The sequence below is a fragment of the Neoarius graeffei genome, chromosome 16 (genome assembly GCF_027579695.1).
Source record: "Neoarius graeffei isolate fNeoGra1 chromosome 16, fNeoGra1.pri, whole genome shotgun sequence".
NCBI classification, from domain to species: Eukaryota; Metazoa; Chordata; class Actinopteri; order Siluriformes; family Ariidae; genus Neoarius; species Neoarius graeffei.
In genome coordinates this window covers 39,688,750-39,714,045 of record NC_083584.1, presented here as the reverse complement: position 1 = coordinate 39,714,045, position 25,296 = coordinate 39,688,750, and the positions used below count along the sequence as shown (strand labels likewise).

The 25,296-nt window shown below is 40.6% G+C and overlaps 1 protein-coding gene across 1 annotated transcript in view; it reads left to right on the top strand.

Annotated features, from left to right (window-relative positions):
• The window catches only part of csmd3b (CUB and Sushi multiple domains 3b), an 898,971-nt gene that overhangs the window by 484,683 nt on the left and 388,992 nt on the right, over positions 1-25,296 (top strand). The window contains 2 exon segments of the mRNA XM_060942250.1: positions 2,408-2,532; positions 24,231-24,352. Coding sequence (XP_060798233.1) covers positions 2,408-2,532; positions 24,231-24,352 — 247 coding nt within the window.

Sequence of the window (25,296 nt, the reverse complement as noted above, 5' to 3'; positions counted from 1 at the left end):
TGGCATCTGGCAGACAGACATCTGTACATAAGTAATGTACTATACTTTATTGACAGGTATAACAAAACAATGTCACTGATTTCATCATGTTGCACCACTTTATTTGTTTCTACAGCAGCTCCCTTGGCTGAGCACTTGTTTGTTTACTCAGTTTCTGCTCGCCTGTAATTCTCCGCTACTATATCATGCTGACTAGTATGAAGTCTGAGTGTTTTAGGGCATTGCCTGAATGAAGAGAACACAAGCGCAGTTGCATTATTGATGCCGTGCTCCCCGATAGACACCTGTCATTAATATTGCTATCATCTGATTACTTCAACAACCCATGTCCAACCACTTAGTGATGATAAATCACTCTCTTCTGCGAATAACATGCATAACAATGGCATGCTAATAAAGCTGTGACAGTATGCATATGGAAATCAGAGCTGCGATGAATTAAGGCTGTCTAATGACAGTTAGGACACTGATGCAGTCTGTGGGATGTTTTAGAAAACAATCACCTGTGGAAACACTCGAGTTCTTCCAGTCCGTTCTTGGCAAACCATGTGTTCATGGAGCTCGCTTTGTGTACAGAGGGATCGTCGTGCTGGGAAAGGCTTGGGCCTCTGAGTGCTAGCGAAGGGAAATTGTAATGCTACAACATACAAAGATGTCCTGATTAGTGGCAACAGTTTGGGGAAGAACGACATAAGGGTGTGATAGTCAGGTATTCACAACCATTTGGCCATATAGTGTAACTCTGTAGTACGCATTTGTGGCACGTGAAGTACTTGGCTTATCAGTATAGCAGTGGCGGCTGGTAGTCTTTCAAACAGGGGAGGCTGGTCAGTTACGATATTTCCAGATTTTAAAAGAAAAAACATCAATTTTGCCCATACTCTTGCCTCTGATCTGGCTGATTGTTGGCAGCGTCACAAACTGTGAAATAACAGGTTCTTTTGGCCCATTAGCCTACTGTCCAATATACATGATGGTGGTGTTGGGGGGGGATATTTTAACATTTTATATTTTAAAATTGTGGCATGTTGTTTAAAAATTGATCATTACTGAAAGCAGCTCTTTGTCAGGAACCTCAGCAGTAGAGCTGGGTGCCACACATTTCATTCAATGACACTTTCCCTATATTTTACTTATTTTGACTGAGAAATGTTTTATTGACAATTTTGATAACCCTTCACTTTTAATCCAGGTCTGTAGTGTGAAATGTTCTCGGCTGTGTTTTTGTTTAAAAATGTTTTCCAAATTGTAGCTGTGTTTAATTCATATCCAGAAAAATATATATTCCAATATAATATACTCAGCATAAACATTTTAAATAGATTCTATATTTTTGGTCCATCCATGACATATTACTAAAGTAGCCTATTTACTGTTGTTGATGTGGGTCACTTGCTGTTAGCCAATTCACTTTCTCGTACCAGGAGAGCTGAAAGGAACGAATATTATTCCCTACCTTTTTCACCAAGTCAGTTTGAGGCGTTGGTCTACCCTGCTCTTTAATTTTAATTTTTTCCTCGAAAGGAAGACTGGCAAATGGCTTCGCCAAAATTAAATCAGCAATGCTTGGCCTCCGTGCGCAGCTTTCTTGCTAGCTGACTAGCCCCCTCAAGTTCAGTCACTCAAATAAACGAAATTTCTGGAACTAAGATAGCAAACTTGACAACACTATATTTACACTTTATTTACAATGAAAATATATACAAACTAAAAAAGCTGGTAGAAACCGTATGTAATGAATGAAATCGAAATGTAAGCTGATCTCTTACAATACACCACAGCACTTGCGAATCCGCATGGGACTGAACTGAGATTCACCGCTGCCTGTCTATAGTTGAAATGAGCTGTCAATCAAAGAAAATATCCGGCCGCTTTCACCAATCACCAGTCTCCTCGCGGAAACTGCCATATCCCTCCCATGTGAGGCTCGGAGTCCGTAGGCGGGCGTTTTCGCAGTATTTGTCCAATAATCGTCTTGCATTTTGAGACTGAAAAGCGCATAGCTCCCAAATCCCATTGAAGTCCACTGAGGCTGGGCTGCATCGCGCTGTCACGAGGGGGAAAAACTCACGCACACATTAAAGTTATAAGGGAATGATTTCGCACTGTAGTTGGGTTGAGCACATATATTTCTATGATTCTGGATCTGAAATAGCAATGTTATAAGGTCGGCTATAACATAAGCCTAGCACAATTCATCCTACACGATGTTCGTCATTTTTAGAGGAGACTGAGCCTCCCTCGTTGTCGAGCAATCGCCCGTGCAGTGTAGTTTCAACTCTTCTTTTTTCTTTACTTTTACTTCTCCTGACTTTTATTTGAGCATTTTTTTTGTGCGTATATAGTACGTGTGCTGTAATTTAATAATGTGTGATTGAATTTATGTATATGTTTGTGTTCTTCTAAGCATTGGTGCCACAGCCCAGTTTACCTGTGATGAAGACTACGTGTTACAGGGCTCAAAGAGCATCACATGCCAGAGAGTAGCTGAGGTGTTTGCTGCCTGGAGCGACCACAGACCTGTATGCAGAGGTGAGTCTTTCGCTCTTCTGTAACGTGGTGAGGTATGATGCAAGGTGTAAAATATGCAATGAGAACTTGTAGGCATAAATCATAACCAAGTTATAGGGGAGAGAATAATGGAGAGGGGGGGAAAAAAGAGTCTGCATTACAATGGGCTCTTTCACATTTTGATGACCATGATAACATCCCATTTGAAATCTCATTTGTTCGAAATGCATGTGTCTCAGCAGATAGTAAATATCAGTCAACTTTAAATGATTCTATCAAAAAGGCCATTAGTATCTTCATCACTCGACTTCTGACATTCCGCATTCAACAAATGGAGAAGGAAGGGTTTCTGCTTCAAGCAGCAGAAGAACCTGCTTCCTTTATACCATATCGAATTTTCCAGGAATCAATTCAGCCTCGGTTTCCTCCTGTTTGCCTGACTCATGCTGTTTGAACTTGTGTGGTTGCATCCCAAATGTTCAGCTTAGAGCACCAGTACCTTAATGTGACTCTTTACCCCCCTGCTGTGCACTCCATTCAGGTGTCACTAATCTTTCCCATCATAATGTGTGCATGAATAAAAACGGCTGTGGCTGTTTACAAATGCTCTCTGTGAAGTATGTGAATGTGCTTTTTTAAGGAGGTGTTGAAATGGAGAGAGCATGGGAAAACCAGAATGTTTGGACATAATGTTATACATAGTTTTCACTGATGTCACGGCATTCCAGGGAACGCCCTCCAGCCACCATCTTGTGGGGCAAACAAAACGGACCATCGCTATTACTGGCTACATTATCTCGGACGAATTTATGAAGTTATATAGTCAGTTTTCTAAAATAAAGATCAATGTCGGCAAAATCAAGCAAACGGAAGTATATAGATACATTAGACGACATCTCACGACAACGGTATGCAGCCAAACTGGCCTTGATTGGGGGAATTGACCCCTACGAAGTGGACAAAGATGCATTTTCAAGTGACTATGCAGGGCTGCCATCCATATCATACCCTGATATTGTGAACTATTTCGTGAATAGTAAAAGTGCCTACACACTTGATGACCTCAAAGCATACAAGTCGCTGGAGTCATACAATTATTTTGTCTGTGGCTGGGTCCGTGAAGTCCACCATATAAAAACAAGTGACAGTCGTGTCCTAATTACAGCCAAGGTATGTAAACATTGGAATTTTAGAGCTCTCAACACTGCATATAAATATATGTGTGTGTATAATATCGAGTTGATTTAAATCGGAATTGATTTAAATCGGAAAGCTGCGCACATTTGCGCGAAGCTGCGCAAATGTGCGCAGCTTTCCAATTCACTGTTTTTTTTCTCCTTATACTTCCTATGTTTCATGGACTTTAACGGATTTGCAATTGATTGTTTATTTAAACAACTTACCACTTATAAAATGATCGGAGCAGACTTTGCTGTGTTTGGAAGGCTGATCATCCTTGCGGTTGATTCTCGCAAGCCATAGATTTCTCCTTTGTATGCTGAGTTTGTTTGTTTGCTCGCCTTCGTGCTCCCGTACAGTGGGAATTCCATAAAAGCTCCGCTTGACGTCATCATCTGACCTATTATGACAGCCGTGAATACAACAGGTGTGCACCATTGCTAGCTTTAAATAGCCTGCTTGGGTTCTTTTTTTTTTTTAAAGATTTTTTTGGGCTTTTTTCACCTTTATTGGATAGGACAGTGTAGAGACAGGAAATGAGTGGGAGAGAGAGATGGGGAGGGATCGGGAAATGACCTCGGGTCGGAATCGAACCCGGGTCCCCGGGTTTATGGTATGGCGCCTTATCCACCTGAGCCACGACACCCCCCTGCTTGGGTTCTTTTGAAGACTTTGTACTCGCGCGTTACAATGTGTGCTCAGTGACCCGTACAGTAAGCTTGACCCGCAAGATGGCCGCCACTAGGGAATCCCTGACTCTGTGACGTCATGTGAAAACTATCCATAGCTGCCTAAAACCCAGTATTCCATTGTTTGTCTTAACTCTATGTCTTATTATTAGTCTGAAATCAGTAGAACGTCCATTTGTAACCATAGTTGATCTTTGCACACTTTGGTCAAAATCACAGGCCAAGTTTAATTTTTGTGCCTGCGGAGTTCATGCCATTTTCTTTTCATTTTAGTTTTTCACAAGATATTGTTATACAGTTCATGTTATGACCAAGTAGTATAATGTGTATCAGTCTGAGAAAAACCCACCAGAAGTCGCTGTGGTTGAATTCTCTTCAGACAGCAAAAATTAATGGAAAATTGGGTTTTTCCCAAAGTTTTGTTTTTTTACCAATAACACTTTTTATATCTGTACATGAAGAAAACATAAATATATTCGACCAAAACAACATGGATTTTTTTTTTTTTAATTTAGGCTACTTTATCACCTTTGCTTTGGCCATCTGACTGCAAAAATCACATTGGGTAAGAAGCCAGTTTGCCAAACGCAGCTGTAAATGCCGACAACCTTGATCAAGATTTTGTACACTTAGATTTAAAATAGTAGAACTTCTGGTTGAGATACATGCAAAAGAGAAATATATTTAGTTCAGGAAAATAGTATCATATCAAATCTTGGCATTATGAAGGGTGTTCCCAGGCTACCAAATATGCAGTACTGGCAAAACACACAGCACACGGGATGGGGTTAACTGATGTGGCATTGATTGTATTACCGGTATATGCACAGTGAAAGCACAAGTTTCTCTCTTTCCTTTCGTTTTATTGAATCTATATATCTATAATGTACACCATATGGGTGGCATGGTGGTATAGTGGTTAGGACTGTCACCTCACAGCAAGAAGGTTCTGGGTTTGAGTCCAGCGGCTGATGGGGTCCTTTCTGTGTGGAGTTTGCATGTTCTCCCTGTGTCTGTGTGGGTTTCCTTTGGGTGCTCTGGTTTCCCCCACAGTTCAAAGACATGCAGTTAAGTTAACATGGGGCAGCCATGGCCTGAGGTTGGGCTGAAGTGCCCTTGAGCAAGGCACCCAACCCACAACTGCTCCCCAGGTGCTGTAGCATAGCTGCCCACTGCTCTGGGTATGTGTGCATGCGTGTGTGTGTTCACTGCTTCAGATGGGTTAAATTTCACTGTGTGCTTAAGTCTGTGCTTGAGTGTACGTGTGACAAATAAAGGCTTCTTGCCGTGGCTCTTCTTCAAAGGTTTGTGGACACCTAATCCTCACACCCACATGTGTTTGTTGATCATCCCATTCCAGTACATTACAGGCATTTAGCAGACACTCTTATCCAGAGTGACATACAATGTACCCAGAGCAGTCCAGGGAGCAGTTGGGGGTTAGGTGTCTTGCTCAAGGGCACTTCAGCCATTCCTGTTGGTCCAGGGAATTGAACCAGTGACCTTTTGGTCCCAAAGTTGCTTCTCTAACCATTAGGCCATGGCTTTCTCCTTTGCTGTTATAATAATCTCCACATTTCTGGGAAGGTTTTATACTAGATTTTGAAATCTGGCTGCAAGGATTAGTGAGTTCAGGCAATGAGTTCTTCCACTCCAACCTTCACAAACCATGTGTTCATGGATTTCACTTTGTGCATGGTGGCATTGTCGTGTTGTAACAAATTTATGCTTCTTAGTTCCAGTGAAGGGAAATTGTCATGCTACAGTAAACAAATAAACCAGATACAATTATGTGCTTCAGACTTTGTGGCAACAGATTGAGCAAGTGCTCCATTTGGAGCACATAATGGGACTACAATGGAAATAAGTGTTTGCGCTTTCTTGTGTAATCCTGATTTTAATGTATTTTGTACTTCATTTTACATTATGATCGAATTAAATCAAATCAAAAAAATCAAATCAAATTGGGTGTGATGGTCGGGGGAAGCCATGGCCTAATGGTTAGAGGAGCAACTTTGAAACCAAAAAGTTGCTGGTTCCATTTCCTGGACCAGCAGAAATGGCTGAAGTGCCCTTGAGCAAGACACCTAACCCCCGACTGCTCCCCAGGCTGATCTGGGCACGTTGTACATCGCTCTGGATAAAAGCATCTTCTAAATGCCTGTAATGTAATGTGTCCACATACAGGGAGTGCAGAATTATTAGGTAAATGAGTATGTTGACCACATTACCCTCTCTATGCATGTTGGCCTACTCCAAGCTGCATAGGCTTGAAAGCCTCCTACCAATTAAGCATACCAGGTGATGTGCATCTCTGTAATGAAAAGGGGTGTGGTCTAATGACATCAACACCCTATATCAGGTGTGCAAAATTATTAGGCAACTTCCTTTCCTTTGGCAAAATGGGTCAGAAGAGGGATTTGACGGACTCAGAAAAGTCAAAAATAGTGACATATATTGCAAAGGGATGGAGCACTCTTAAAATTGCCCAGCTTTTGAAGCGTGACCATCGAACAATCAAGCGCTTCATTCAAAATAGTCAACAGGGTCGCAAGAAGCGCGTTGAAAAAAAAAGGCACAAACTAACTGCCCGTGAACTGAGGAAAGTCAAGCGTGAAGCTGCCAAGATGCCACTCGCCACCAGTTTTGCCATATTTCAGAGCTGCAACATCACTGGAGTGTCAAAAAGCACAAGGTGTGCAATACTCAGGGACACGGCCAAGGTAACAAAGGCTGAAAAACGACCACCACTGAACAAGACACACAAGATGAAACGTCAAGACTGGGCCAAGAAGTATCACAAGACTGATTTTTCTAAGGTCTTATGGACACATGAAATGAGAGTGAGTCTTGATGGGCCAGATGGATGGGCTCGTGGCTGGATCAGCAAAGGGCAGAGAGCTCCAGTCCGACTCAGACGCCAGCAAGGTGGAGGTGGGGTACTGGTATGGGCTGGTATCATCAAAGATGAGCTTGTGGGACCTTTTCGGGTTGAGGATGGCGTCAAGCTCAACTCCCAGTCCTATTGTCAGTTTTTGGAAGACACCTTCTTCAAGCAGTGGTACAGGAAGAAGTCAGCATCCTTCAAGAAAAACATGATTTTCATGCAGGACAATGCTCCATCACACGCATCCAAGTACTCCACAGCATGGCTGGCCAGAAAGGGTCTAAAGGAAGAAAGATTAATGACGTGGCCTCCTTGTTCACCTGATCTGAACCCCATAGAAAACCTGTGGTCCCTCATCAAATGTGAGATCTACAAGGAGGGGAAACAGTACACATCTCTGAACAGTGTCTGGGAGGCTGTGGTTGCTGCTGCACGCAATGTTGATCGCAAACAGATCAAAACACTGACCGAATCCATGGATGGCAGGCTTTTGAGTGTCCTTGTAAAGAAAGGCGGCTATATTAGTCACTGATTTGGTTTTTTTTTTTTTTTTGAATGCCAGCAATGTATTTTAGTGAATGTTGAGTTGTTATATTGGTTTCCCTGGTGAAAATAAATGAGTGAAATGGGTATATGTTTGTTTTTTGTTAAGTTGCCTAATAATTATGCACAGTTATAGTCACCTGCACACACAGATATCCTCCTAAGATAGCTAAAACTAAGAAAGCCCTACTCCAACTTCCAAAAATACTCAGCTTTGATATTTATGAGTCTTTTGGGTTCATCAAGAACATAGTTGTTTTTCAATAATAAAACTAATCCTCAAAAATACAACTTGCCTAATAATTCTGCACTCCCTGTAGTATTGGCCATATAATGTACTTAGATTAGTGGTTTTCAAAGTGGGGGCCGCCAGGGGGCGCTAGGGGTGCCTCAGAAAGTTGGAGGGACGATAACAAAAAATTGCGAATTTTTTTTTTTAAATAATTATTAAATATATTGTAATTAGTTTTTTAATCATTATTATAAAATATAATTATTATTAATAATACATCATATCGAAACATTGTTTGCCATGCTCATCTCTCCGATTGCCTGTGACGTTGCGGTTTGCGCCATTTATCAAGCTGCTTTGCTCCTCAAGCTAGCGTATTACTAGCGCAAAATGGACAGGTTTTTGAAGAAGAGACCGAAGGAACACACCAACAGCTCTGCGAGGCACTGGTCACAAAAAGGATGGATAACGAGTTGAATCAGGTACTACAGGAGGTTATACAAGTAGTGAATTTTATTAAAGCCCGTCCCATGAAACACAGACTGTTTACCCTGCTTTGTAATGAGATGGGCGCTTGTTTTGAGGGGCTGCTGCTTCACTCGAACGTGCGCTAGCTGTCACGGGGCGCAGTTTTGAACCGTGTCTATGAGCTGCGGAGGGAGGCTGCAGAGTTCCTCTCATCTGAAAAGCATCAGCTGGCAGATCGGTTCACCGATGCAACCTGGATCTGCAAACTTGCATACATGTCAGACATTTTCCAGCATCTAAATGTACTGAATCAAAGCATGCAAGGACGTGACATGTACATACTCCAGGTGCAAGACAAAGTGCGTGCTTTTTCCAAAAAGATCATGCTGTGGTCAAACAAGCTCCAGGAGGGAGTTACAGAAATGTTCCCACTACTTCACCAGGAGCTGCTGTCATGTGATGATTTGGGCTCCGTCTCTCCATTGATCCAGTCCCACCTGGAGCACCTCCAAGGATATTTCAAAGACTATTTCCCTGACCTCGAAAACACACATTTAAACTGGGTTAGGAACCCCTTTGCCCCCGGTGTCGGTTCTAGTCTGGACTTAAAGTCACAGGAGGAGCTGATTGAGATGACAAACTCAGAGGATTTAAAAATGGACTTTGAGGCTCTTCCCCTGTCTAACTACTGGCTACGTGTAAGAAAGGACTATCCCAGCTTGGCTAACAGGGCATTGAAATGCCTTCTCCCTTTTGCAACAACCTACTTGTGTGAGTCTGGCTTTTCAACTTTAAAGGTACTCAAAACCAAACATAGAGCACGTCTACATGCGGACAACGACATGCGTATGGCACTGACGGAGATTAAGCCCAGGGTTGACAAACTATGTAGGAGCCACCAAGCCCATCCCTCCCACTAGTGTAAACCGTCTGTCACTCCCAGACACACACACGCGCACAGTTGAGAGTGGTTTGATTTCTTTTGTGCTGTTCTTATCAACAGTTTGTTGAAAAGTTTATTGTTCAGTGCGAAAATATGTGTTGAAAACATGTTAGTTAATAATATTCTTATGCTAAACAAATGTAACAATTATTGAATAAAAGTAAGAGAAAACATTCTAAAAGTTGATGTTTCTTTACATAATTTGTAGCATTGTCTGTGGATTTGCAAAGGGGTCCCCGGCCAGAAGCTAATGCTGTTTGGGGGTCCTTGGCATGGAAAAGTTTGGGAACCCCTGGCTTAGATGATACTTTATAAATGTGTTTTCAAAAGACAATCAAAATGAAAATATGATGCATTAAATTTTGCACAAAATTGTTAATAGTTTAGCTTTCAATAGTTTTACTTATCTCTGTTATGAATGGGGATACCTGTATCTATCTGGAACTTTCCATTTAGTATCATACCAGTATTCCAGCAAGGAGTAAGACGTGAGTGTTAATTGATGTTCTGCCAGCAGAAAAGAACATGAAACACTTTTGTTTCTCTTTCTTGCAACAGGAACATCCATCAAACAAGAAAGGGTCCCTTTTCCTTATCTGAATGAGCACAGTTGCCGTGGCAACCATTACAAATTTAGAGCCAAAATGTCTTTACTATTGGTGATTTCATCAATACTCCTACCTAACGCCTGATGGCCTTATACTGACAGTATGTTGTTAAGGACAAACAAATACACATTGCATGGTTGCTGTACTCCAGGCAGACACTCTAATGATGCTTAATTATGGCTTAAAATGCAGTAGAGCGATAGGGACAACTTCAAGGCATAATTATTGTCCTTGAGGAACATGCTAGGAGATAACAAAACATTTTAAATCTCATTGGTAGACATAATAAGCCAAAGGTCTTACCTTGAAAGGATTACACTGTAATATAAATTCATGTAATCTCTTGTCCAGTTTGTGGCTCTTGCTGGTCTGGTGAAGTTGCTCACATTCTTGATGTTCTTGTTGCATATTAGAACATGTTTTCAAATTGATATATGAGTGATTCCACGCTTATGGGTACTGAAATGGGGACATGAACTTATTTTTAAAAATTCACCTAAAACCATTTCTTTTTTTACCATCAGGTCACAAAACATGTAATCTTTAATGAATGATATGTTAAAAGATAACTTTAATTTTCTGAGATGTAATAAAAACATATTTATATGCCAAAGTCAGAACGTAACAGAAGTGTTGTGGGCATATATATTCTCAATTTTAACAATGTAGAATTACTTTTTGAAACATAGGAAGGTGATGTTTTAGCAAATATAATTAATAAACATGTGTAGTAGAATAAACATACACATTCTTTCAATAAGATTAACATGGTATATAGCTATATTGTAATTAATTTGTAACAGACGCGAGATGGACAATCGTAACAGAAGTAATGTAACAGACATCATTTTGGAACTCATAGGCTTGACTTTGGCATATAAATATGTTTTTATTACATCTCAGAAAATTAAAGTTATCTTTTAACATATCATTCATTAAAGATTACATGTTTTGTGACCTGATGGTAAAAAAAGAAATGGTTTTAGGTGAATAAGTTCATGTCCCCATTTCAGTACCCATAAGCGTGGAATCACTCATATAGCTTGATATCTGTAGTTCATCAGACACTGTCTTTAACAGTGATTAAAAAGTAGGACACTGCCAATAGGACATTTATGTTGTTGTTGTTTTCATGACCGGTTTGTATTTAATTCCACTGAGCAGGTTGTATGAGGGTTGCATGGTGGTGCAGTGGGTAGTGTTGCCACCTCACAGCTGCAAGGTCTCTCTGGTATGGATCCTGAGCTCTTGTTACACGCTAGTCTAATTGTGGATCTGTCGTTCTTTCCCAAACTGTTGCCACAAAGGTGGAAGCACACAACTGAATAAGAATGTCTTTGCTTTCTATGTTGTGACATCATAATTTCCCTTCACTGGAACTAGGAAACATGTTTCCGCATGACAGTGCTCTAGTGCACAAAGCAAAGAGTCCATAAAGACATGGTTTGCCCAGGTTTGTGTAGAAGAACTTAAGTGTCCTGCACAGAGCCCTGACCTCAACCCCACTGGACACTTTTGGAATGAACTGGAATGTTGGCTGCATCCCAGGCTTTCCTGCCCGACATCAGTTCCCAACCTCACTAATGCTCTTGTTGCTGAATGAGCAAACGTCCACACAGCCATGTTCAATAATCTAGTGGAAAGCCTTCCCGGAAGAGTGGAGATTTATTATAACAGCAAAGGAGGACTGAATCTGAAATGTCGTGTTCAAAAAGCACACATTGATGTGAGAGTGACAGTCAGGTGTCTGAAAAGTGTGCGATGACTTATGGCAGGGCATGGGCTAGTGTCCCACAGAGGGTGTTCTTGCCTCACGCCCAGTGTTCCTGGGATAGGCTCTGGATCCATCGTGACTCTGTCGAAGAGAACGTGTTGACTAAAGACGAATAAATCAAATCCAGTGATTGTTAAGCACATTACATTCACAGTTTTATATAAACATATAAAATCCTGTGCAAAAGTCTTAGGCACTCTATTTTTTCATACAAACTTTGTTATAGATTTCTATTTTATGACTTCTACATTATCGAGTCAGTACAAAAACATTTTAGAGTTCCAAACGTTCGTTTTCCAGCACAAAATTAAATTTTACAGAAAAAAATGTTTGTATCTCAACAGCATATTACATAAGATACCACTTTTCATATTAAAAAAGAAAACGCAATGAAGGCTGCTGGGTTTTGCTGCAAAATTAAGAAGCGAGTGTGACACTTAGTGTCCTGAAGAACTGTGGCTGGTTCTGCAAGATGCTCAGTAAAACCTACAGCTCATTTCCTTATAAAATGGCACTCGATGTACCTGAGACTAATAATAGTTTTTTTTTATCCCCCGCCCAAGCAAAGTTGGGTTCCGTCTGTCCCTCCATCTGGCTGTCCGTCCGTCTGATCACGTTTTCGTTTCCGGGCCATATCTTTAACGCTACTGAAGATACCTTCATGAAACTGTGTATACATATCAAGCAACATGTGAACTGGTGCCTTTTTGCTATTTTGGATTTTTGGAAAAAAAAATGTATTTTTCAAATATTTACATAAAAAATAGATTTTGACTTAGTTTCTAAGAGCAATGTTCGTTTCCGGAGCATATATCCAAAACTATTCATGATATGGATTTGAAACTTGGTATACACATTAACAAGGTGATGTAGATGTGCATTTTCATACTAAGAAACTTGAAAATTTTTCATATTTCAATGGAAACAATTTCAGACTTAGTCTCTCAGGTTAGTCTTAGGGGTAGGTTTTGTTTCCAGAGCAGAACTTGAAAACTATGAGTGGTACGGTCTTGAAAGTGAGTATATGTGTTGATTAAGTAATGTATATGAGCCTTTTGATACTAAGAAATGTGAGAAATTGTAATTTTTAGCTCACCTGGACCAAAGGTCTGGTGGGCTTATGCCATGGGCTGCTGAGGTCAGTGTAAAGAGGTAGGGTTGGGTTCCTGCAGCAGAACTTGAAAAATGTGACAAATAATATCTTGAAACATGGTAAATAGGATGGGAGATATAGATGACTGTTTTTTTTTTTAAAGGAATGGGCTGCCTCACACCAAATATTAACTTTGTTTCATTTATTTTGGCTTTTTGCTGTTTATAGTATTTTTAAAATGTTGAAACATTTATTTTCATTATTTTTAAGCCATTTTTGGTCAACAGCATTTCTTTACATGTGCCTAAGACTATTGCACAGTTCTATCCATCCATCCATCCGTCTGTCCGTCCGTACATACAGTACATACATACTTTTTTTGATGGCTTTGCAATATAGAAAGATAATTTAAAATTACCTGAACAATCCTGACAGGTCTGTGGAAAAACCAATGCCAGTGATCTCATAGTGATACCTCTCCAGTGAAGATAGTAGTTAAACGACTGTAGAGGCAACACACATTGGCATATGGCCACATTAAAAAAAAAAACACGAACCAAAGACAGATGGTGCAATTATTTTTCTGTATTTTCATCACCATAATGTAAATATTTGCTTTTTCTGAAGGTCTTTGAGGTATAACTGTTGTGGTTTGGGGTTCATCACTCATGTGTTTATGCATATGGTGATTTCTTGGAATCTTTGGAGATGCTGATTGAATGCTTTCCTCCTAGCACAGTGATCAAAGTGATGGAGGACTATAAACAGCAGTGGAGAGAAAACAAATTAACGCACAAACACACTTCTGTTTTGATTGGGTCCAGCTGGTTTGGTTTCTGGCCAGTGGGAAATATGTAATATGTAATATGTTTTCCAGAAGATTGGCGTGATATCACTCATCTAAGGCAAGTAATATTCAGATCAAGAAATATATTTCTGACATTTTTAATAGTAATTGCTGAGGATTTATGACATGCTGTAGCTTACACATGCAGTACATGACATATATAGTTGCACTGACCGAGAATACTCCTGCTGTGAGTTTAACTGTTTATTCATGACAACATTAAAGGAAAGTGCTGTAGTTATGGGTGAATTATAGCATTAATTCTTCAGTTTTTCTTCAGGTTTTTTTTTTTTTATTCTTTGTATTTATTATGAACGTTCTTGCTGTTTGTTGAGTTGGCTTATCATCCTCACTGAGGTCAGTTTCAATGTTTGGAAACCCTAAACAGTTAGTCTAACTTATTTTTAAAAAAAATGTATACATATCATATTCGGTAGACATTCTTCTAGATCAGTGGCGGCTGCTGGTTTTTAAAACAGGGGAAGCCCATTTTACGCATTCATCGTAAAACCTGTAGGCCAGATATCAAAGCATAGAAAGGTGTGCCCCATTAGCACAGTGAACTAGACAACCCTACCTAGTGGCAGAAAGTATTTTTGCTTGTACATTTCATGTTATAGTCTGGCTTGCCAGGCTAGTGCCTCATATCCTTAATCAAAAATATCAAACATCCAAAAATCACTGGCTATTTAACGAAGAGCCTTGAACATCATACCCTGATATGCAACACAGAGTCTTTAACACAACACCCAGCTGTGCAACACATCCTTGAACATCTTCTGCAACACAGTCTGGAAATTCATAACCAGGTAGGCTATGCAACACACAGAACCTTGAATATTATACCCAGGTATAACCTATAACACAGAGCCCACCATTCTCTTAACATTACTGAACAATATACACACTTCAGATTCATGAACATGAACATTATTTATACACAAATTCTGCCCTCCGCTCCTTTTCCAGAAAATGGTCTGTGACCCTGTCATACCAGCTGGTTGTGCTTTCCAGAGACTTCACCAATTTCTGTTAGCAGCTAGCACTGCAGATCCCAATAAGGCTCAAGCTAGCCTACAACCAGATTGAACTACAAATGAAATAAACGAGTGAATTCATGAATGATCAAACTGATAGAATGGATGAAAGTTAACGGAGCACAACGAGTAATATTTACATTTATTTACAGAGTAATGTACAGAGACATCAATGAGAAGAAACGTTTATATGAAAAGAAATTCGGACAGCACTTTGGCACACGACTACAATTTCTCGACATCCGCTAGGGACTGATCATGCGCTTACCGTGTTCCTCGCCGACGCCGAAGTACAGAGCCCGCCCTCATGTCTTTCAAACACTACCTCCAATAATCCTTCATCAGCCCGGCTTCTTGTCCCTCCCACTGTCTCGTTTAGTCCCAGAGAAGCCCGGCTTCCCTGGAAGTGACGATTTTGTCGATTTTAACCAATAACAACTAGCCGAAATTGGCTGTTCAGAGCCCTCTCATAGACTGCAACGGAAACCCGGCTGCCAGCGCATAGAGCCCATTGAAATAAGAAAGGTTACAGCCAGTGTTGCCAGATTGGGCAGTTTTAAGTGCATTTTGGCGGGTTTTGAATATATTTTGGCTGGAAAACGTCAGCAGTATCTGGCAACGCTGGTTACAGCCTGGCAGCAAAGGTGATTCTCGTAGCGAACTGCAAGTTCGTCAGACATCACTCAAATAAGTTACAGGATAGTTATGAACGTAAATACAATCTTGGGCATATATTATGTTATGCAAGTTATTGTTTTAATGAGAATTCAACGTCGTAGATGCCGCAGTTTGGGGAGAGAATTTTAGGGGAAGCTCGGCTTCCCTTGTTGTCTCTGAGAAATCGCCCCTGTTCTAGATGCCCTAATGTAACCGTGTCTAATGTAAATCAAACAGAGGGAAATCTGTAATATCTTTGTACTTAGGAAATAAACCTACATTTTTTTCATTAATGTAGGTCACTTAGAAATAAAGGGGTTTATTTTTGTTCGAGATATAGAAGTTCAAAGTTGCTGAGTTATAGATGCAATTTACCCAAAAATCTGAAAAATGACTGACATGTTCAAATGTTTCTACTTGCAGTGTCTTGCCTGTCCAAAAGATTGGAGTGTGTGTGTGTGTGTGTGTGTGTGTGTGTGTGTATATACTGTATGGGTCTGTCTTAGAACCTGGGTACTGTGGGGGTACCCCACTAAATATACTCACAGTCAATAACCTATATGGTTTTGAATGGTGATGATGGTTTTAATTTGAAATAAAATTATGAAAGAAATGATACAGATAAAACTAAATCTTTGATGTGAATACTCTTCAGAATTTGGCGAAAATTCTGCAAATTTGTGGAAAAATGGCGGCTTGATCTGGGACATGATAAATGGTTAGCTACATCGCATTCCCTTAAAAAGGTTGAAGTCCACTGAAAAGTCTACAGTTATCACTAATTGTATTTTAAGTTGTAACTTTATACACCTAAGGATTGGTGCGCTCACAGAATAATCATAACCGTAATAAAACATCATGCAAAATATTTGATCACTGTTGTAACTCCATTTTCCGCAAACCCAAAACCAATACGATCGCGTGTTTTGATCTAAACGGAAAGCCTCAGGGTCAAGGTCACTACCTCACCAAAAGTAGTAACATAAAATCACTACACCATATAAAAATTTAGTTATAAATCTGCGATTTTGTTTTTTAAGATGAAAGCTGAAAGTTAGGTATAGAATATGTTTCTTACAGAATATGTTACGATGGTAGCTGGTCTTGTATGAATTTCTGAGCTATAAAATGAGTTGTGGTCTATTTTTTACCGTAGCGTGTTATTTGTGTGCAGGGAAGGGCACACATTAACAATTTGCATGTGTAGAATGGAATTTTCCACTCCAACAGTTAGAAGTTGATCGTGCTTCCATTTGCAGTCTCTCTGTTACGCGGGTGATCTGTTCGGACGTGATCACTGAAAAGGTGAGTTTTGACAGTTTTATTTTGTTTTAGTCTTGCAGTCTAAGGCAATAGAATGTTTCTTTTTCATCTTACTTTCATATTTCGTAGTGTTTGTGTATTTTTGGCCAATATTTTGCAACCATGGTCAATTTAGATCGAACTTTTGATAGAATCTACAGCCAGTCATTTTGCCCCGCCCCTGCCTCACGCTCCGTCCGGTGCGGTAGTGATGTCCCATTGCTCGCGCGCCGCAGCAGAGACCCTCACGACCTTCAGCTGGTACAGTCGCTGTTCTTTTACCACCACCGTTATTCTCATCTTTCCGGTGGGTTCTTGATTTTTCCATTGTGTCCTATTTCGCCTTATCAAATACCCAAAATGTATCATATTATTCATATTTAAGTGAATAATCAATTCAGTCATCATAACTTGGGATTTTTAACCCAAGCAATCAAAAAGAGGAAATTTATTCAATATTTTCACTCATCTGTGAAGGAGGGGCTTTAATTCTTCATGATGGAGTTATTTTAAATGTAAATCAATTTTACAAAAGCATTTGAATTGTAATCAAAGAAATTTTCCACAGTGGAGGTGAGATAAAGCAAGATCCGATCTTTATTCTTATTAAGCATGACAAAAGAAACATTGAGTGTTAGGTAAATGCAAAAAAAAAAGTAAAATTAGAAAATTTATTTTTTTGACCATAATGTCCCAAATGAGAGACCAGTTTCTGAGACGGACCCAACAACATGGGGAAAACTAATTCTCTCTCTCACACACACACACACACACACACACACACACACACACACACACACACACACACGTATGAAATATTCCATGCACTGAGAGGCTCCAGTTGAAGTTATGGATTCTGTTCAGTGCCAGTTATCAAAGAGAATCCATAATTCCCGGAGCCTCTCAGTGCATAGTATATTTGATTTATATCTCTCATTAAAAAATTCCAAACTAAGTGTTAAGCTTGAATCTCGGCATAAACTCACTGGAGGCAGCCATGTTTGTTGTTTACGTCGGAGTGACCTTCAACCTGTGCATGTGCAATTTACCGTGCTATCACCTGCTTCGCTAGGCATTAGCAGGATATGCAGATCTACACACACAGAAATGCTCGCGGAGCCATAGCTGTGACTCGAGTCGGCCATAAAGCTTGAAAATGTGACATCAGTTCATGGTATAGCCAGGATATACCATGACTGACTCTCACTATATCCTTTTTTTTTTTTTTGATGTCACGAAATACATTTCTTACTCATTGGTCGAACTATTTTATGTCACGTGAGCCATCCTTGGCCAATCCCTGCACAGGAATTTTTTGATGAATTATATATTTACACCCCCCTCCCCGTGTCTGCGTGGGTTTCCTCCGGGTGCTCCGGTTTCCCCCACAGTCCAAAGACATGCAGGTTAGGTTAACTGGTGACTCTAAATTGACCGTAGGTGTGAATGTGAGTGTGAATGGTTGTCTGTGTCTATGTGTCAGCCCTGTGATGACCTGGTGACTTGTCCAGGGTGTACCCCGCCTTTCACCCGTAGTCAGCTGGGATAGGCTCCAGCTTGCCTGCGACCCTGTAGAACAGGATAAAGCGGCTAGAGATAATGAGATGAGATGAGAGATATTTACACCCCTCAGAAAATAGTACTATGCCAGTCACTTCAGAGAATCCATCATTTCAACCAGAGGCTCTCAGTGCATGGTGTATATTTATATTTTTCCCCCATTCTTATTACATTTGTATTATTTCTTTTATAAATGTACATGTCCTTGCTGAGGCAAGGTCCTTGTTTTCGGGATAGCAGGATTGAAAGTGACAACAGGTCATTGTGTACTGTAAGTAATCAACTGTTTGCTCCCCCTCCTGTCTGTTGAGATAATTTCTGTTTGGCTGCTTGGCTATGGGCAAGCTGTGCCCAGCTAAGGCTGTTCATTTAGCAGGCCCTAATTGATCTGTCAGAGATGTCACTAACATGCGCAGATGTACTGTATATCTCAGAAAATACAGATGCCGCATCCTGAAGCAGCTCTACAAACTCCTGCTCATCCATAAGTCCTTGTCACTGCTTTAACTAAAGCAGGCTAAGAAATGGTGACATGCCGAAAGAGGGTGCAGCCTCCATTGAAGTGTTTATAGACTGCTGCTGGCCATTTCTTTAGTGTTACAGGTTTAAGTTAATAGATCAAGACCAGGCAAAGAACAGAAAAAAGGTGTAAACAGATGTATGGCTAAGGATTAATCTCGAAGGACAAATTATTATGCGAGTTGATTTTAGAAGCACTTTATTTGCTCAATAAAAAGAGACACAAAACAAGACAGACTGGGTTGGAATAAAGTGGTGTTTTGGAATGGAGAAACTTGCAGTAAAATGCACTTGTTTTCGTGTGATCTGTTCATAAGTGTTGCATATTCTGTTCAAGAAAATGTATGCAGGATGCAGCAAGTGGTAGTCATTCTGGCGTACTGGTGTATGAGGCTTATTCAAAGTTTTGGAACGACGTTGCTGCAGACAGAGGAGCAAATCCTGCTACAGAAGTACAGAATCCATCCATGCATTATCTATACCGCAGGGTCAGAGGGGAAGCTGGAGCCAATCCCAGCTGACTTCAGGAGAGAGGCGGGGTACACCATAGGCAGGTTCCCGATCTATTGCAGGGCTGACACAAAGATAAACAAATATTCACACTCAGATTCACATCTATGGGCAATTTCGAGTACCCAGTTGACCTTATCCACATGTCTTTCAACTGCCAGAGGAAACCAGAGCACCTGAAGGAAACCCACGCAGGCACGAGGAGAACATGAAAACTCCACACAGAAAGGTCTCAGTTGGCCATAAGGTTTGAACCCAGAACCTTCTTGTGAAGCAACAGTGCTAAAAACTACACCGCCATGCCGCCCAAGTACAGAATCAAATTTTTTTTTAATTGCTGTGCAGGTGGCACGGTGGTGTAGTGGTTAGCACTGTCGCCTCACAGCAAGAAGGTCCGGGTTCGAGCCCCGTGGCCGGCGAGGGCCTTTCTGTGTGGAGTTTGCATGTTCTCTCCGTGTCCGTGTGGGTTTCCTCCGGGTGCTCTGATTTCCCCCACAGTCCAAAGACATGCAGGTTAGGTTAACTGGTGACTCTAAATTGACCGTAGGTGTGAATGTGAGTGTGAATGGTTGTCTGTGTCTATGTGTCAGCCCTGTGATGACCTGGCGACTTGTCCAGGGTGTACCCCGCCTTTCGCCCGTAGTCAGCTGGGATAGGCTCCAGCTTGCCTGCAACCCTGTAGAACAGGATAAAGCAGCTAGAGATAATGAGATGAGATGAGATGAGATGAGATGAAATTGCTGTGCAATGGTTTTGATGGTAACTAGGTTTGAAACAGCTCAACAATAAACAATACAGTAAACAAAGTGCGAGACAAGACAATGAGTCAACACATGCATAGAGGAAATGTGCATCAATGCTGAGTCAGTGCAAAATTAGCCAAAAAGTTGCAGTAGTACAGATTATAGATGAACCAATAGCAGAAGTAGTGATTGGAGTTATGAACTATGAGTGGTTATGAGTTGATTTCTCTGATGCCAGAAGGAAGTTGAGCAAACCATAGTCTAATGTCTGCAGCAATTATTTTTAATCCTTGTCCACCTGAAATATGGGAAAACGCTGAAATGTTTGAGAATACATTTCAGTCTCACTGCCCGTGCTTCATGTTCTTGTTCATTTTAGCACATTCAGCATAATCATGACTCGTTTTAAAAACCAAAATCAAATAAAGGCCTGGTCTATTTGTGTACAGTTGTGTGTTCACAAACAGAGTTACTTTAATAGCCTATGGTTGAATATACTCACACTGATAATACCTTTCTGATAAGATCTAGTGTAAATCTGTTTGTGTCGCACCAAGACCCAAATACAACAACACTACGAATTTTCATCGCTCAGCATACTTTTGTGTACATTCGAGCAAGCTAGCTATCTTCAAACCTGCGTTCTGATTCATCAGTGAGATTTGAATCCCACCAAATATCACTTTGGACACCAGCATTGTTTTGCTACGTGCCACTTCTCCACCCTTTTAAAATGAATTGACAGCTTGCACATGCTTCATCCCATGTATCTTGAAGGGGGCTTTTATCTGCCTGATCACTTTTACAACCTGCAGGCTGTAAGGACAGCTGTCTTCTCTATTAGGGGTCCTTATGCATCAAGAACATGGCCACCTGCTAATGCGAAGGAAAATCCCATTCTCTCACTATCACTGTGCACCACAGCATGGCCTATCTTACTACGTGTGAGTGAAACGTGTGTATGTGTACGGTTCCAGACCCCATGCAGCTCTCTTGTTTCTTATATAGGCGCATGCAAAAATTGTTCAGCACTTTGACTTGGTGGTCCCCTGACCTTTAAATCACTGCCTTTATGTTATCTGTTCCTGCAGCCACAGGCTGCACAAACTCATTTCATTTCATCTCATCTCATCTCATCTCATCTCATTATCTCTAGCCGCTTTATCCTGTACAGGGTCGCAGGCAAGCTGGAGCCTATCCCAGCTGACTATGGGCGAAAGGCGGGGTACACCCTGGACAAGTCGCCAGGTCATCACAGGGCTGACACATAGACACAGACAACCATTCACACTCACATTCACACCTACGGTCAATTTAGAGTCACCAGTTAACTTAACCTGCATGTCTTTGGACTGTGGGGGAAACCGGAGCACCCGGAGGAAACCCACGTGGACACGGGGAGAACATGCAAACTCTGCACAGAAAGGCCCTCGCCGACCACGGGGCTCGAACCCGGACCTTCTTGCTGTGAGGCGACAGCGCTAACCAGTACACCACCGTGCCGCTCGCTGCACAAACTCATTAGGAAGATTGAAATGATGCAGAAAATTGCCTCGATCTATATTTTCAGGAGTGCCCGAGGGTATTAGGAGTTCATCATCAGTTCATTCTCCCGAGTTCTGTTTTGTACCCATTATCATTTGCCATGCCATATAATGTAATAATAATTAGTTTTGGCTGGCTGAAACATAAAAGGAATAACACATGATGGTCCGTGCTGTTATATGAAAATAATTCCCAGAAGTGATTTATTTTCCTGTAGCAACACAGTGCAGTGTTTTACTCCTCCTATACCACAGATATTTGCCAGCAAATAAAAAAACAATAATTTATTATTGACTGATACCTCATGCTTTTAAATCATTTATAGTTACGTTTAATGTAATGGATTATCTGTGTGATAATTTTTTTCTTGCTATCACTGACATTATAGTAGCTACAAACAGTCAGTCCCTCACTTGTCTCTTTTTCCCCTCTCTTGAAATTAAACACAGAAAAACTCAGCTTGTCATGTTACCGGAAAGTCATGTTGTAATCAAGATCACCTAAACCAAAGCCAAGTCATGACCAAGACCAGAGTGTATCGAGATTAAGACAGGATCAAGATGTTGAGGGGTTGAGATCAAGTCAAGACCAAGACCAAAGCAGGGCGAGACTGAGTCAAGGCCAGGACCAGACCAGTGTGTGTGAAGAGGGGTGAGGGAGGGGTGACAGCTGTTAACAGGGGGAAAAAAATTCAAATTACCAATGAGTCACATTTTTGGTCACATTTGAAGCAGGAATTTTTTACATCCAATCACAGTCATGATGTTAACAAATAAATCAGACAATGCACAGGCAATTTAGTGAAATCCATGCAGTTGCGGTCTTGACCGGTCTCGAAATAAAATCCTGAGTCTTCTATGTCTGAGAGCAAGACAAGACCGATTAAAAATGTGGTCGATTCAGAGATGAGACCGAGACCTTCAAAAAGTGGTCTTAAGACCGGTGTCGAGACCAAAACCAGTCTCAAGTACTACAACACTACCATAAAGTACAAACTCCTCTATCCTGAAGACAGAAAACTTCAGTCACATCAATGATTTGACTTGTGGTGTTTTTTTTTTTTGTTGTTGTTGTTTTTTTTATTGTTGTTAAAAAGGTTTTACAATAGTTTATTATTAGGCTTAGATTATGGGAAGCATACTATATACAGGTCCTTGTGGATGACGTTACTATAGAAGCATATTAGAATGAATCCATTAATATGAACCTAGCATTCATGTTACACCAGGAACTACTGTCAGAGTCACCATCCATCCATCATCTCTAGCCGCTTTATCCTGTTCTACAGGGTCGCAGGCAAGCTGGAGCCTATCCCAGCTGACTACGGGCGAAAGGCGGGGTACACCCTGGACAAGTCGCCAGGTCATCACAGGGCTGACACATAGACACAGACAATCATTCACACTCACATTCACACCTACAGTCAATTTAGAGTCACCAGTTAACCTAACCTGCATGTCTTTGGACTGTGGGGGAAACCGGAGCACCCGGAGGAAACCCACGCGGACACGGGGAGAACATGCAAACTCCGCACAGAAAGGCCCTCGCCGGCCACGGGGCTCGAACCCAGGACCTTCTTGCTGTGAGGCGACAGCGCTAACCACTACACCACTGTGCCGCCCTGTCAGAGTCATATGAGTCAATAATTCAACTTCACTGTTGTGTTAAATCAATATTAATGTCTAATAACTTGGCAAGTTTTATATTTGCATATAAAAGTCTGTGCTAAAACAGGAAACTGTAGACTAGGCATCAACTGCAATGTTGTACAGACACATACTTAATATTCATGTATAACTTTAGGCTCCATCCTCTCAGTTCTCCACTTGGGGATTCATCTCAAACGTCACATCAAATGTTACACTGGAAAAGGACTTGTCAGAGGATACTGTTCTGATGACGGGCCCTAACAAGCAAATGAGTTTCAGATCAAGAAAGAGTGTTTTGGGGTTTGAAGGGCTCCTCCGGTTCCCCTATACTTGGCTGAGATAATGAGTTATTTATTTTCAAACACAATCAAGATGTCAAAAGCTGATACCAAAACCTACTGCTATGGGAGATAATGCCTTCTTGTCTTTCATCAACTCCATGTCACTTTGGCACTGTCAATGATAAATGTGCCAAAAGTACAAAGGGCCAAAAAGAGGGATGAATAAACTGATCATTTTCAGAGCATTTTTAAATGTCACTGTCACGTGTTCTGGGAGAAGGAGACAAGAGTGAATCTATTTAACAAATTGTAACTGGCATTTGTCTATTAAGATGATGAATTGTGCTCAAGTGTGCTTGGCTAAAAGCTGATCTAAGTGAACCCATTAAGTTCATCTCGGAAGTTGGATTGTCAGTCTCTGACAAATATCGGAAATCATGAATGGCTGGATGATATTTCAATATTTGCTGTTTAGAATCTTTCAGAATATCACGAATAGTTAACAAAACATTGTTTAATCACAGTAATGCCTTGTGATTTGTGAAATTAATATTCAAAACATTGTAGTAGTAGTAGTTGGTACTATATCAAAAGTCAAGATTAAAAAATGTAACCAATTCTTATTAACCTTCTCCTTTGTTTTTTATTTACAGTAAAGACGTGTGGATCAAATCTCCAAGGTCCATCTGGAACTTTCACCTCTCCAAATTTTCCTATTCAATATGAAAGCAACTCCCAGTGTGTGTGGATCATTACAGCCAGTAACCCAAACAAGGTAATGCCTTACGCTCTTTCTGGAAGTACATCCATGGTCTCCTCTTGACTGTCTGTATTTACTTGAAGTTATCCCCAGCCTACACTTTAACACTAGGTGATACAGCCACCACTGTGGAGCCGAATATTAATAAATGCATTTAGTAAATAGTTTGCCAGTTCACAAGCAGCTGATCGTATAGATTAGTTGGGAGTTTTTCTGCTTTTTGTCTTCACTGTTGATGGTGTCGGTAAATTTTGAAACAGCTGTAAAGAATATATTAGGAAGAATAATAAATCTTGGGGTTGGCAATATTACAAGTATATCATGATACTTGAATACGTTTTGGCAGTATACAATCTGTCTCATGATGAACTATAAACAGCAGTAAGCCATAATATATGAAACAAAGTCAGTATTTGGTGTGAGACGACCCTTTGCTTTAAGAAAAAAAATAGTCTCAGGTCCGGTGAGTGCAGTTTTATAAGGAAATGAGCTGCAGGTTTTACTGAGCATCTTCCAGAACCAGCCACAGTTCTTCTGGACACTTTGACTGTCACACTCGCTTCTTCATTTTGCACCAAAACCCAGCAGCCTTCATTATGTTTTCTTTTTTAATCTGAAAAGTGCTCTCTTATGTCATATGCTGCTCAGATACAAACTTTTTTTTTCTGTAACATTTAATTTTGTGCTGCAAAACGAACATTTGTAACTCTAAAATGTATGTATAAAAAAAAAATACGGTGCCTCAGACTTTTGCGCAGTACTGTATGTTGTGACATCATTTCACAATATCATAATATAGATATTATATTGACATATTTGCCAGCCCTAAATAAACTTCAACTAAATTACTTGGTGTATAGATAGATAGATAGATAGATAGATAGATAGATAGATAGATAGATAGATAGATAGATAGATAGATAGATGGCGGCACGGTGGTGTAGTGGTTAGCGCTGTCG